Source organism: Rhineura floridana, chromosome 1, assembly GCF_030035675.1.
Source record: "Rhineura floridana isolate rRhiFlo1 chromosome 1, rRhiFlo1.hap2, whole genome shotgun sequence".
Lineage (NCBI taxonomy): Eukaryota > Metazoa > Chordata > Lepidosauria > Squamata > Rhineuridae > Rhineura > Rhineura floridana.
The window spans coordinates 169,995,327-170,007,494 of NC_084480.1; the positions used below are offsets into that span (position 1 = coordinate 169,995,327).

The 12,168-nt window shown below is 39.8% G+C and overlaps 1 protein-coding gene across 1 annotated transcript in view; it reads left to right on the forward strand.

Moving 5' to 3' along the window:
- Window positions 1-8,789, forward strand: part of LMX1A (LIM homeobox transcription factor 1 alpha) — a 107,751-nt gene extending 98,962 nt beyond the window's left edge. Inside the window, exons 6-9 of the mRNA XM_061585513.1 lie at window positions 1,778-1,855; window positions 4,194-4,263; window positions 7,940-8,113; window positions 8,632-8,789. Coding sequence (XP_061441497.1) covers window positions 1,778-1,855; window positions 4,194-4,263; window positions 7,940-8,113; window positions 8,632-8,789 — 480 coding nt within the window. The remainder of the gene's footprint in view (window positions 1-1,777; window positions 1,856-4,193; window positions 4,264-7,939; window positions 8,114-8,631) is intronic.
- Window positions 8,790-12,168: the final 3,379 nt, after the last annotated feature.

Below are 12,168 nucleotides of genomic sequence, written 5' to 3' on the forward strand. Positions count from 1 at the left end.
GCTTCATTGGATGATCCTGAGTATTATGAGAAAGAAAGAAAATCTTAGCTCTATCCACTTTGTTTATACCATGCATAATCCTACTCACTATCATACTTTCTGGTCTTTTTTCTAAAGTAAAGCACCATAAATGTTGTAACCTTTCCTCATCGGGGAGTTGTTCCAGCACCATGATCATTTTGGTTGCCCTTCTCTGAAACTTTTCCAGCTCAACAATATTGTTTTTGAGGTGCAGCAACCTCAACTGTATACAATATTCCAAGTAACTGACATAATAGATGTATTATGGGATTATGATATTGTTTTATTTTCAATAAGTTTCCTAATTATTCTTAACATGGAGTTCGCTTTTCTCTTAGTTGCTGCACACTGGATCATTGAGCTGTCCACTGTGACTCCAAGAGTTATTTCCTGGTCAGTCACCACCAGTTCAGACCTCATAAGCATATAAGCGAAGATGGAAAATTTTGCCCCAATAGGCATCACTTTACACTTGCTTACATTGAGTTGCGTTTGCCATTTTAATTCCCATGTATCCACCTTGGAGAGATCATTTTGAAGCTGCCCACAATCCCCTTTTGTTTTAGCCATCCTGAACAATTTGATGTCATCATCACTCTTGGCCAGCTCACTGCTATGCCTAATTCCAGGTAATTTATGAACAACTTAAAAAGCACAGTTCCCATTATTTATTTATTTATTTATTTATTAACTTCTTACATCCTTCTCTTGTGAGAACCATAGATTTATTCCTACTTTCTGCTTCCTGATCTTTACCCAGTTACTGACCCACAAAAGGACATCTCTTATCCTATGACAGCTAAGCTTACTAAGGGGTTTTGGTGAGGGACTTTATCAAAACATGTTTGAAAGTCTTACACAGCATCTTCTGGATCACCCTTATCTTTATGCTTACTGACAGTCTCAAAGAACTTTAAAAGGTTCTATATGTTTGGTAATTATATCTTTAATAATGTTTTCTATTATCTTCTGCAGTGCAAATAGGTGCAAAGAATTCATCCAGCTTCTCTGCAATCCCCCTTTCCTTCTTTAGCATTCCTCCTTGTTGTCCAAAGGTCCAAAGACCTCCCTAGTTTCCTGCTTCTAATGTAGTTAAATAACATTTTATTGTTGGTCTTAATGTTTTTAGTAGTATGCTCCTCAAATTATTTTCTTCTTTTTCGCATCCTGTACTATCTACTTGCATTTCTTTTGCCAAAGTTTATGTTCCTTTTTTGTTCTCATTAGACTAGACTTCCATCTTCAGAAAGAAGCTTTCTTGCCTCTAATGCTTCTTTGACTCTGCTTATTAACTGCACAGGTGTCTTCTTGGACATCGTGGTCCGTTTTCTGATTTGTGGCACACATTCTAGCTGAGTTTCTATTATTATTTATTATTAAATTATTTCCTTATTAAATGTATATCCTGCCTTTCCTCTCAGACTTTGCCCAAAGCAACAAACAAATGATAAAACACTAAAAACATGTTTAAGAACATCTTAAAAACTTTTCCTGTGGCTTCTCCCCCCCCCTTTTAGATATTTTTTTTCTTTTAAGAAGGAAGGAGGATTGATACTAGAGATTAACAGGGAATCCTATAGCATCTCCTTAATGTGAGTGAGATGTGCTAGGATTCCTTGTTAATCTCTCTAACAGAGACAAAACTTTTATGAAAATGTTGGGAAAAATTGTGTTTAACATCCTGCACATCTAGTATTTTGCTCAGCTTTTTGTTTAAAAAAATAATTATGTATGTTGTTCTGACATTTCAATGAAGGTAAGGGAAACGTTAGCAGCTGAGATGGGGCTGAGTGTCCGAGTTGTACAAGTCTGGTTCCAGAATCAAAGAGCTAAGGTAACAACATTTCTCCTTGAATAACTTATAACAATAGGAGGGCTACCTATCAAAATAGGAAATCTACTCCTAATTTGGAAAAGAAATAGGCAGTTGGTAGACTGGAGTTTGGCTTTAGGAAGCTGCCTTACAAGACTGTTGGTCCAGCTAGCTCAGTTGTTGCCTACATTGACTCGCAATAGCTCTCAAAGGTTTCAGTCAGGAGTCTTTCATCTTACCCTGATGCCAGGGATTGAATATAGGACAAAGTGGCTGATGACTGAACTATAGGTAGGTATGGGGGGGAAATCACTTTTAATTGCATTTTAATGAGAAACTATCTGCTTCATAAGTGTTGAACCAATACACAAATCAAAACACAACTATCCTTCAACATTCACGCATCCAAATTTTGTGATGCAGTTCTCCAATATTTACAAAACTATTGAAAATAACATACAAGAATACATATTAAGGAAAAATGTTTGCACAAATGTGTACACTAGTCAAACTCCATACAAAGATGTGTTTATTAGGCAAAATTTGCACAAAAATGCTGATGAATTTTCATGAGGATCAACAAATAATAATTTGCAAATTGCTACAGAAATATGGAGAACTGTATTTAAGATTGGAAAAATTAGGAACTGAAAGAACTGAAATCGATAGCCTCCCTAGCCATGGATCAGCCTACATTTCATAGGCTATCAATCCAGCCACGGAATCAAAGAAAACAGCCAACATGGTCAGTGATGAGGGATGATGGGAGCCGTAGTTGTAGAACTGAATGTTCCTCCTCCCTGGTTCAGCAAATACTGCTGGAGCAGTGTGGGATCCAACCATAGAGAAGCACTCTTAATGCTGTTCTGAAAATGCTATAATTTATACTCTATACCCTAATGATTGGATGGGAAATTATCTTTCTAAGAAAGAAGATACATTTTGAGTTTTGGGAAATATTGGAAGAAAATAAAGATTCAAAAGACAGCTGACTAATGTTCACAGATTTGTGGATACTGTAGAATTATGTTCTTGCATTTTGAAAAAAGGGAGCTGTGAGTAGAGCAAAATATCTAACTTTGAAAACCCAAATTTTCACATGGAAGGCTTCCTTTGAAGGACTAAATACTGAAACTCAGAAATCAGATTTAAAGGTTTCATATTGATAGTTTATTTTAAAGTTTTGAATAGATTTTCAGTGTATATGTGTGGGCATATATTTGTAGCTATGCTCAATATTGATGATCCGATTTCAGGTAAAAATGGATGTTAAAAATGAAAACACTGTTAATGAATAAAACTTCAAATATTATTTAACAATGCAATAGTGTGATATCCAGAGCCCTTGTGATGATTTGGGTGCAAATTGCCAGGCACTCCATAATAATAAAGTTTGAAGAAAATAGTGAGATTTGACAACAGTGGATGGAAAGTCACATATGATTTTTTTTTAAATGACTTTTGAAAATGCACTGGGCTGGATAAAATGCTGGACAATATATTTGTATCCTTGAAGATAGTCATAAGACAAGTACAGCAAATGCATATACTGGGGCTTTTATGGGGAAAAGAGAGGAATCAACAGGCATTGTATTTCCACTGCCTTTTTGGACAAAACCAGAAAACAGCTAACAGAAGTGAGCTGGATCTTTTATGTGAATAAAGGGAAGATGACAGAATGGATGGGGACAGCTAACTAGCAGTTATGGGCAAGACCAGGACAATGATATGGTAAGTGTGTGTGTGTGGGGGGGCACACTTACATGTTTGTAGAGCAAATATGTAGCTTTTCTCAATAGGGAATTCATGCTCATGGACAATCTCAATGAATGTATATCCTGCCATCCACAAAAGTGGACGCAGTTACTTGGTACATGTTTGAAAACTGACCCCTTGATTACACCCACCTACAACATCATAGGGCAGGAGTGGATACAGCACCCATTGTTGGGATTGGTTGTGCCAGTTTTCAAATGGACACTTTGTAGGGTAATGCATAATCAATGTGCAGTGAACTTTTTCTCAAGAAGTGATTTTCAGAGGCAAAAAATATGCAATAAATCTAAATTGTGTGTGGACTAAGTAGAAAAAACAAGAACTCAGCCTCCATTCTAGAATTCTAGAATAAAATATTGTGTGTGTGCACAGAAAGAGAAAAAGGGAGAGAGAGGGAGGAAGACTGAATACACAAAGCAGGACTGAACTGTCAAGGGTAGCAGAGTGTAAAATAGTGTTACAACAGAGTGTATGAGAGTTTGGTAAATTAGGCTCTGTTAATCTTATGTGGGAACGTTCCCGCTGTTTAAGAAAAGAGAGGAGGGATACTCTTGTTCTAACTTTTCCTATCTTTTTGTAACAGATGAAGAAACTAGCAAGACGGCAGCAACAGCAACAGCAAGTTCAGCAAACTACACAAAGGCTTACTTCTGGTAATGTTAGCCTCCTAACCTTCTCTTAAGGAAACTATCTCTTCCCTCTCCCTTGAAACACCACCACCTACAGCCAGGATTCTGAAATGGAAGGTGGATTCTCTTCCAGTGGAAGCACAAGAAATTTCTGGGCAGGAGCAGTGAATATTCTTAGCCCTCCTCCTTTCAAATGCAGGTTCTGTAGTAATGTATTTGAGTCAGAAGGCAGAATATGGGAAGCTGTAGAAGCTAGCAGCACCCAGCAAGACCAGCATCAGCTGGTGGCCCATGGAACAATCCTCTGCAATGTACAAGATTTCTCTTTGCTTCCTCACCGGTTGTATACCGGGCCCAATTCAAGATGTTGGTATTAACCTTTAAAACCCTAAATGGTTTTGGCCCAGTTTATCTGAAGGAACGCCTCCAGTATCACCAAATATGCCGCCAAACAAGATCGGCCTCACAAGACCTTCTCTCGGTCCCACTGGTGAAAACAGCTAGGCTGGTGCGGACCAGAGAGAGGGCCTTCTCGGTCATGGCCCCCACCCTCTGGAACTTGCTTCCTTTTGACCTTCAACATGCCTCCTCCCTGATGGCTTTTCGTCGAGCCTTAAAGACCTTGTTATTCAGGCAGGCCTATGGGATTTCTGGGGTGGGTTAGGCTATTATGTTGTATTACTAACGGGTGGTTTAGATGTATTGTTGTTTAATATGGTGACTGTTGTATGAATATGTTTTAAATTGTATTTTATATTGTGTAAGTCGCCCAGAGTGTCTGTTAAGTCAGACAGATGGGCGACTAACAAATAAAATTTTTATTTATTTATTATTTACAGACTAAAAACATGCCATAAACTGCCAAGTTCATGAATATTGTAGTGGTTCTTGATAAGTATTGTTATTGATTTGACTTACCTCATACCTTTCTCATGGTTCAGTTCTTGCTACTATTACACAGACACAGACTGGGATAAGGGCTCTTCTTAAAAGGCTTGTTGAAAGAGGAAGGTCTTCAATAGGCACCAAAAAGATAACAGAGATGGCGCCTATCTAATATTTAAAAGGAGGGAATACCACAGTGTAGGTGCTGCCGCACTAAAGGTCCGTTTCCTATATTGTGCAGAATGGACCTCCTGATAAGATGGTATCTGCAGGAGGCCCTCACCTGCAGAGTGCAGTGATCGACTGGGTATATAAGGGATAACAGTCTTTCAGGTATCCTGGTCCCAAGCTGTATAGGGCTTTGTACACCAAAACTAGAACCTTGAACTTGGCCCGGTAGCAAATGGGCAGCCAGTGCAATTCTTTCAGCAGCAGGGTGACATGTTGATGATACCCTGCCCCAGTGAGCAGTCTCACCACTGCATTTTCCAGACCAACCTCAAGGGCAGCCCCATATAGAATGCATTACAGTAATCCAGCCTGGAATTTACCATTGCAGGGGCAACAGTGGTCAGGCTATCCCGGCCAGAAATGGCCGCAGCTGTCTTATCAGCTGGGGCTGGTAAAAGACACTTGTAGCCACAAGGGCCGCTAGCCACAAGAATGGATCCAGGAGCACCCCAAGACCTGCTCTTTCAGAGGGTGTACAACCCCATCCAAACCCCATACTGCTGACACCTCACCCCAAATCTCCTGATGACTGCTCCCAAGGGCTTCATATAGATGTTAAACAGCATGGGGGACAAGATGGTACCCTGCGGACACAACTGCCAGGGGGCCGAAATACAGTCACCCAATGCTATTCTCTGAGAACGATTTTGGAATTAGGATTAGAACCACTGTAATACAGTGCCTCCAATACCCAGCTCACCAAGTCGGCCCAGAAGGCATGCCATGGTCAATGGTATCAAAAGCCCTTGAGAGATCCAGTAAGAATAACGGTCTCAATCCCCCTGTCCTTTTCCCGATAAAGGTCATCCATCAGGGTGACCGATTCAGTCCCATAATCAGACCTGAACCTAGACTGGGATGGGTCAAAATAATCTGTTTCATCCTCTGCAATTGCTGTGCCACAACCCTCTCAATCATCTTCCCTAAAAAAGGGCATTTGCAACCAGGCAGTAGACACAAAACAATGGGTCCAGGGTGGGCTTCTTCAGGAGTGGTTGGATCACCACCTCTTTCAAGACAGCTGGAACTGCACTCAAACTATGAGTACTGGCACCTCATTTTTTACCAAGAAAGCACTGTGTAGAACTAAAAGAAAATTTGGGGATTCAGTCACAGATCTTTCAGCATCATGTCTGTATTGACTCTAAGACGCGTCATGTTGAGGGTTATTCTGTATTTCAAAGAATGAAAAAAAGAAAGAATGAGTGAGCCCAGAGTAAATTCTCCATTCTGTGCCACTATTATAGGAGTATTGAACTTGGCACCCTTGTTCCAAAAGAGCATTTCATTATATTATTCATGACTTTACCAATATGTAGATTTGGCGTCCTGTGGCTCTTTATGTTGCCCCCATATTTGGGTAAACTGACAGTTGTTACGACATGTGCTCTTGGGAACCTGAGTGTGTGCATTTGCCACCCTCATGTCCCATGAAACACACCTCCTTGAGAGGAGGGGATCTTTTGCTAGGGATAAAAACAAGCACTTTGCCCTGAAATGTGCTTAAATGGTGTATATATTTAACCCAAGAAATGCAGGTCCAAACCAAAATAAAGCAAAGCTTGATTTTTATTGAGAGAAAGAGTAGGAAAGCATTACAGAATTACTTGGGTGCGTGGCAGCATTTATCATTAATATCCTAACCCATTCATAACTTTAAACTAAAGAAATCAAAGGACCCTATTACTATAAAAGGTGAAAGGTGGGAAAGATTACCTATCCTATGCCCGGAATGGGCGGTTGAATACAGCTGAAGCTATGTGGAAGAGCTCTGATCCAAAACCAGGAAGGAATCTCTTGGTCTCAAGGTTTTGCACCGAGACCCAGATTCTCCCCGGTTCTATCCCTGCAGTCCTTGATGCGTTCCTTGAGAGCGTCGTACACGTGTGTCGGAGCTCTGATGTTCCTCAGCCCCCCTTCCTCTTTCTTCCTCTCTTCCCCCTTTTTTCTACCTTCAAGCCTCGGTTTTAAAATACTTTTTTCCTCTCTCCCCCTCCTGCCAAGGAGGGTATGAAAGTCTGGTGATGTTGTGTATGTGTGTGTGTATCTCTAACTGACCCTGAAAACTAAGCTCCTAACAAACAAACAATGGGATTCACTGTGGGTGAGGGAAATTTGCCAAAGGAACAAGATAACAATTATGCAGAACATTTATGCTGTAGCTTTAGTTTGTATCTTAATTTCTGCCCTTGTTACTCTTCGCACAAAACCTCGTGGGAAAGCATAACCAGCCATATCATTAGGTGTGGGGTGTGGGGTGGGAATTGTAGTTTAGCAGGCTCCATGGCCCTGCCTCGTAACACAGTTCAACCCTTTTATTCTGTAACTGAAAAATGAGAATGCACATATTGGTGTAGGATTGGGTGGGCGTGTCTCTCCTGACCTTGAAAGCAGGGGAGGTAAGAAAGAGTTCACACCTGCCAGAACTGGAAGTTCAAGATTCCCATTAAGAAAGAGGGGATCAGTATAGAAAACAGATAGGACCCAGGCCTTGCCAGCATAGGTGGAATGGCAAGGTATGAGGCTGAATTCAGAGAAAACTGATCTTATGGACTCATGTCTTTTACTTGCCAATGTCTTCTAGCTCAGACAAACAATGGCAGCAACACTGGCCCTGAAGGAATCATGAACTCATATATTACTGTACAACCACCTCCACAACAAGTATTGGTCATTGATCAAAGTGTTTACTGCTCAGACCCCTTCCGTCAAGGGCTCACTCCACCACAGATGCCAGGGGACCACATGCATCCTTATGGTAAGGATTGAAGCCCTGCATGTTGCAGATTTTGAGAGAGCCCCAAACTGAGCCAAAATAGAGAACTGCTTCTTTCTGTATGTTCCATTGCAATGTCTCAAATGGACAAAGAGGAACCCCTGAACAATACAAACTTAAGTAGTCAAGAACATCCAGAGAAGCACATCTAAGTGTACCCCATGATTGTCTAGAATTCTCTTTCTCCAAGTATAAAAATTTTCAAAAGTCCTCTAAGAGTCATCTGTGTTGGGTTGGGCTGCCAGACTTGAGCAAATAGGGCTTGGGATTTTAAATATGGTTTATAGAAATTTCATGTATAATTAGCTATGTTGAACTCCTGGGAGTGGTTTGGTCAAAATTCTGATGACACAATTCAGAGAAAGGTTCCCATGTGCAAGCCCCATTGAAATGAAAGGCACAAGAACACTTCTGTGGACCTGAGCAGCTTCCATTCATTTCAGTGAGAACCTCTACTGGATTATCCCCGAACTGACGCATTTTGTTTCTCTGTCCTGAAGGTTCTGAGCCCCTTTTGTGTGAACTGGACAATGACGACGTCTCCCTCAGCAACTTGGGTGATTATTTCTTAGCTGTGGAATCTGAACCCTTACAATCAAGAGTGGAGAACCCCATTGACCACCTGTACTCAATGCAGAGCTCCTACTTCACATCTTGAGACATTTAAGGCTCTGAACAGACTCAATGCTGGGCTCATTGCAAATGTTAGCAAGAGAGAAGAGGAAAGACTACAGTTCATTTTGATTGTTTGTTCCATAGTTTAACATGTGAAACAAAGAACTGATTATCATTTTATGTATTTAAAAATTGCTAACTTCATTTCCCATTTGAAAAATTCAGTGAAAATCAGGAACGTTTCAAAACTCTGTTCTCTATTTACTAACCAATTTACACAACAACCTTTTTGAAACTGTTTAAAAATTTGAAGTATCAAGGTATGCATGGAAGAAAAACTTTGAAAAATTGAAATGGGAGGCATTTTTGACTGCCAAAATTTGGGGGAAAAAACATTCATAGTGTGTTAATGCAGATACTGCTTTAGAAAGCTGCAAGTTCTTTGTCTCCCACCTTAATATGTAGGGTCCCTGGTCAGAATGTCTGATAAGGTGTGTGAATGTGTGTGCATGTAGAAGTATGTGCTTATATTTACACGAGGCACAAACACACCTAATACTGGATCAGGTTTATCCCTAATGATAGAACTGCACTGTATAGTAAAATAACTTTATTTTCTATGTGAACCATATTTAAGGAATTGCTCAATGCACTTAAGTTGCTAAATGAAAGAGGTGAGTTTATCAAATGTCACATTTGGTTTGCAAAGACTGAGCAGCAGAGAGGAGTAACAGTCTCAGCTAGAGGCAATTTCATGCTTTCCATTTCTTCATTTATTTCAAATGGAAATCCATGTCTGGAAATATCAGGGTAACCAATGATCCCATATGCATGCAATCTGGTTCCATGAAAATGGAGAATTCTGCTATTGACTTCAGTGTGATTTGGGTTGCACCCAGCATTAGTTCTATGGGGGAGAATTACCAGCAAATGTCCATCAACAACACAGAGGTTGGCCTTATATACGCAGAGGAACCCTTTCTTCTAAATGAATGCATCTTTCAAACCAGTGGAAAGGTTGCATTTGGAATTTCTAATTGGGCTCCAGAGCACATCTAACATGTGGAGTTAGTGAGATTCTAAAGCTCTCCAGAAGCCACAATCACCATTCACAAAGGGCTACCCTGACGTCCTTTGCCACTAAACCATGCAAAGATCTCAAGTTCAGAGTAAAAAAAACAAACATTTGGGCAACTTATTTCTATATGTCTGTTAATTCGGACAGATGGGCGACTAACAAATAAAATGTATTATTATATTATTATATTAAAAAGATATTTGAAATGGGCATCTGTAATTGTGTAAATGTAATGGTTACAGTGTTAGGCTAGGGCCTGGAAGACAAGGTTTCAATTCTCTACCCACTTAAATGAATGCAGCAGGGCTTACTCATAAGGAAAATAAATAGGGTTAGTTAGTAACCACAGCTGAATTATACCTCCTACTCAGTATAGTTAACCATTACATATGGAGACTACATCAGCCCAATAGAGAAAACAACTAATATTTTCTTCAGCAATATTATGCTGTTTAAACTATGCCTGACTTATTCCCTGTACACAAAAAAAACCTTCTTCAGCTGGACCAGCATATTTAAGTATCATGAATAATCCTTATTGCCTAAAGATCACCAGACTTTCTTTAAAAAAAACAAAAAAAACAATTCTGTAAACTGTAAAGCTATTGCTCGGAGAAAAAGATATGGCAGGTGGAGGGGGGGAACAAGCAAAAATGTTAGAAAAAAGACTTTCGCCAGAGCTTGGTAGTAATTTGTTAAAAGTAACAAATTACTTGTAATTCATTACTTTTTTGAGGAATTAGTAATTCCTTTATATTTTGATTGTAATAGAACTAGGAGTGTTTTATCATTCCTATTTATAGTTTCCTTGTTATATTGTATTTTATGTGTATTTTATTGTGCTGCATTTACTGCAACTGATTTGTACGTCGCCTAGAGTGGCCATTGGCCAGATAGGCGACACATAAATTAAATTATTATTATTATTATTATTTGCTTTTGTGGAGTAATTGTAATGTTTCCAGCATTACCGGGGGGGGGGAAGCAGGGGAAGTCTTCTGCTCCTCTGATTTGTGGATGAAAATCATGTGCCTCAAACTGGGCTTCTGTGCAGCATCGCTCTTCCCTCATGCTCTGTGGGGTGGGTAAGAGGCGACAAGGGAGGAGCTGGAGAGTGAGATGGGGCAGAGTGGAGAAAATAATTGTTTTAAAAATGGTGGTGGTGAAGAATGGAGTGGAAGGAAAAAGGAGCCGGAGGGCAGGAGGCAGCAACAGAAAGGAGATAAAGAACTGTGGAGGTGAAAGATGACAACATATGTGTGTATGAATACTGTGTTTGCACTTGGCACACAAAGTGGCCTGCACCACCCTCTCTGGCTACTGTGCTGCATTTGCAGTATTTTAATTTTTTTTTGCATCTCGGAAAATGTTCGCTTGGAAGAGTGTCCCTTAGTTGGTGGCAGGGCAGGGTCCGGGAGGTGGTGGTTATATTATGCTTCCTGGCTGAGGGGGGGGTTCACTTGGTTTGACGTGCAAAGATCTGAGTAGAGGCCTCTGCCTCCCTCCCCACCTCCCTTACCAGTGGAGAGACCACCATAGCTATCTTATGGATAAAAAGAATTACTCTACTTAGATGTGCAGCAGCCAAGGCCAGCAACTTGTAGGTGTTTCCTTTAAAAAGTAATTGTAGTGATTACTTTTGAGAGCAATTGTAATTGTAATGGTAATTACTACTTTTGGGGCCATGTAACTGTAATTTATTACTTTTTAAAAGTAATCTTCCAAGCTCAGACTTTTGCACTGTATGCTCAGCTCTAAATACCTTAGCAGCAAGTTCCATAAGCCCCTCCAGTACTCCACTGTTGTGGGCTCTCCAACATTCACATAAAGTACCTTTAAGTTTCTTGGGTTTTATAAAAGTAGGGATTTGTTTAACTCAAAATTCCTTCTTTTGATCAGTCACATCTTCCTTAACTACACAAGTCAATTGCCACTCCCCACTCAAAATGAAATTGGGGCTGGAAGTGTGCAACAGCATGTAACACAAGCCCTGCTAATTGGATATGCAAGGATGTCTGTATTACCAACTAGTCTCCTGCTCTCTTCCCACCATCATGAAAGATAGTCCTGAACTCAGAAAGAAAATAAATATCTAGACCTTTTCAAAGTACTGCAAAGTTTTTGTTTTAATTAAAATAATTACAATGAGTTGTTTTTTAATAGATTTTTTATTTTTTATGTTGTTTCTTCACATGTATCTTTATATGACATGAATTTTCTCATTTACATCAGACACCAGTATAATTAAGAAGCAATAGTTATTCAACAACAACAAAGAAGCATTCAAATGCTAACAAAGAAAATAAAATCTCTCAGACACTCAACCTGTGACTAAACTGATATG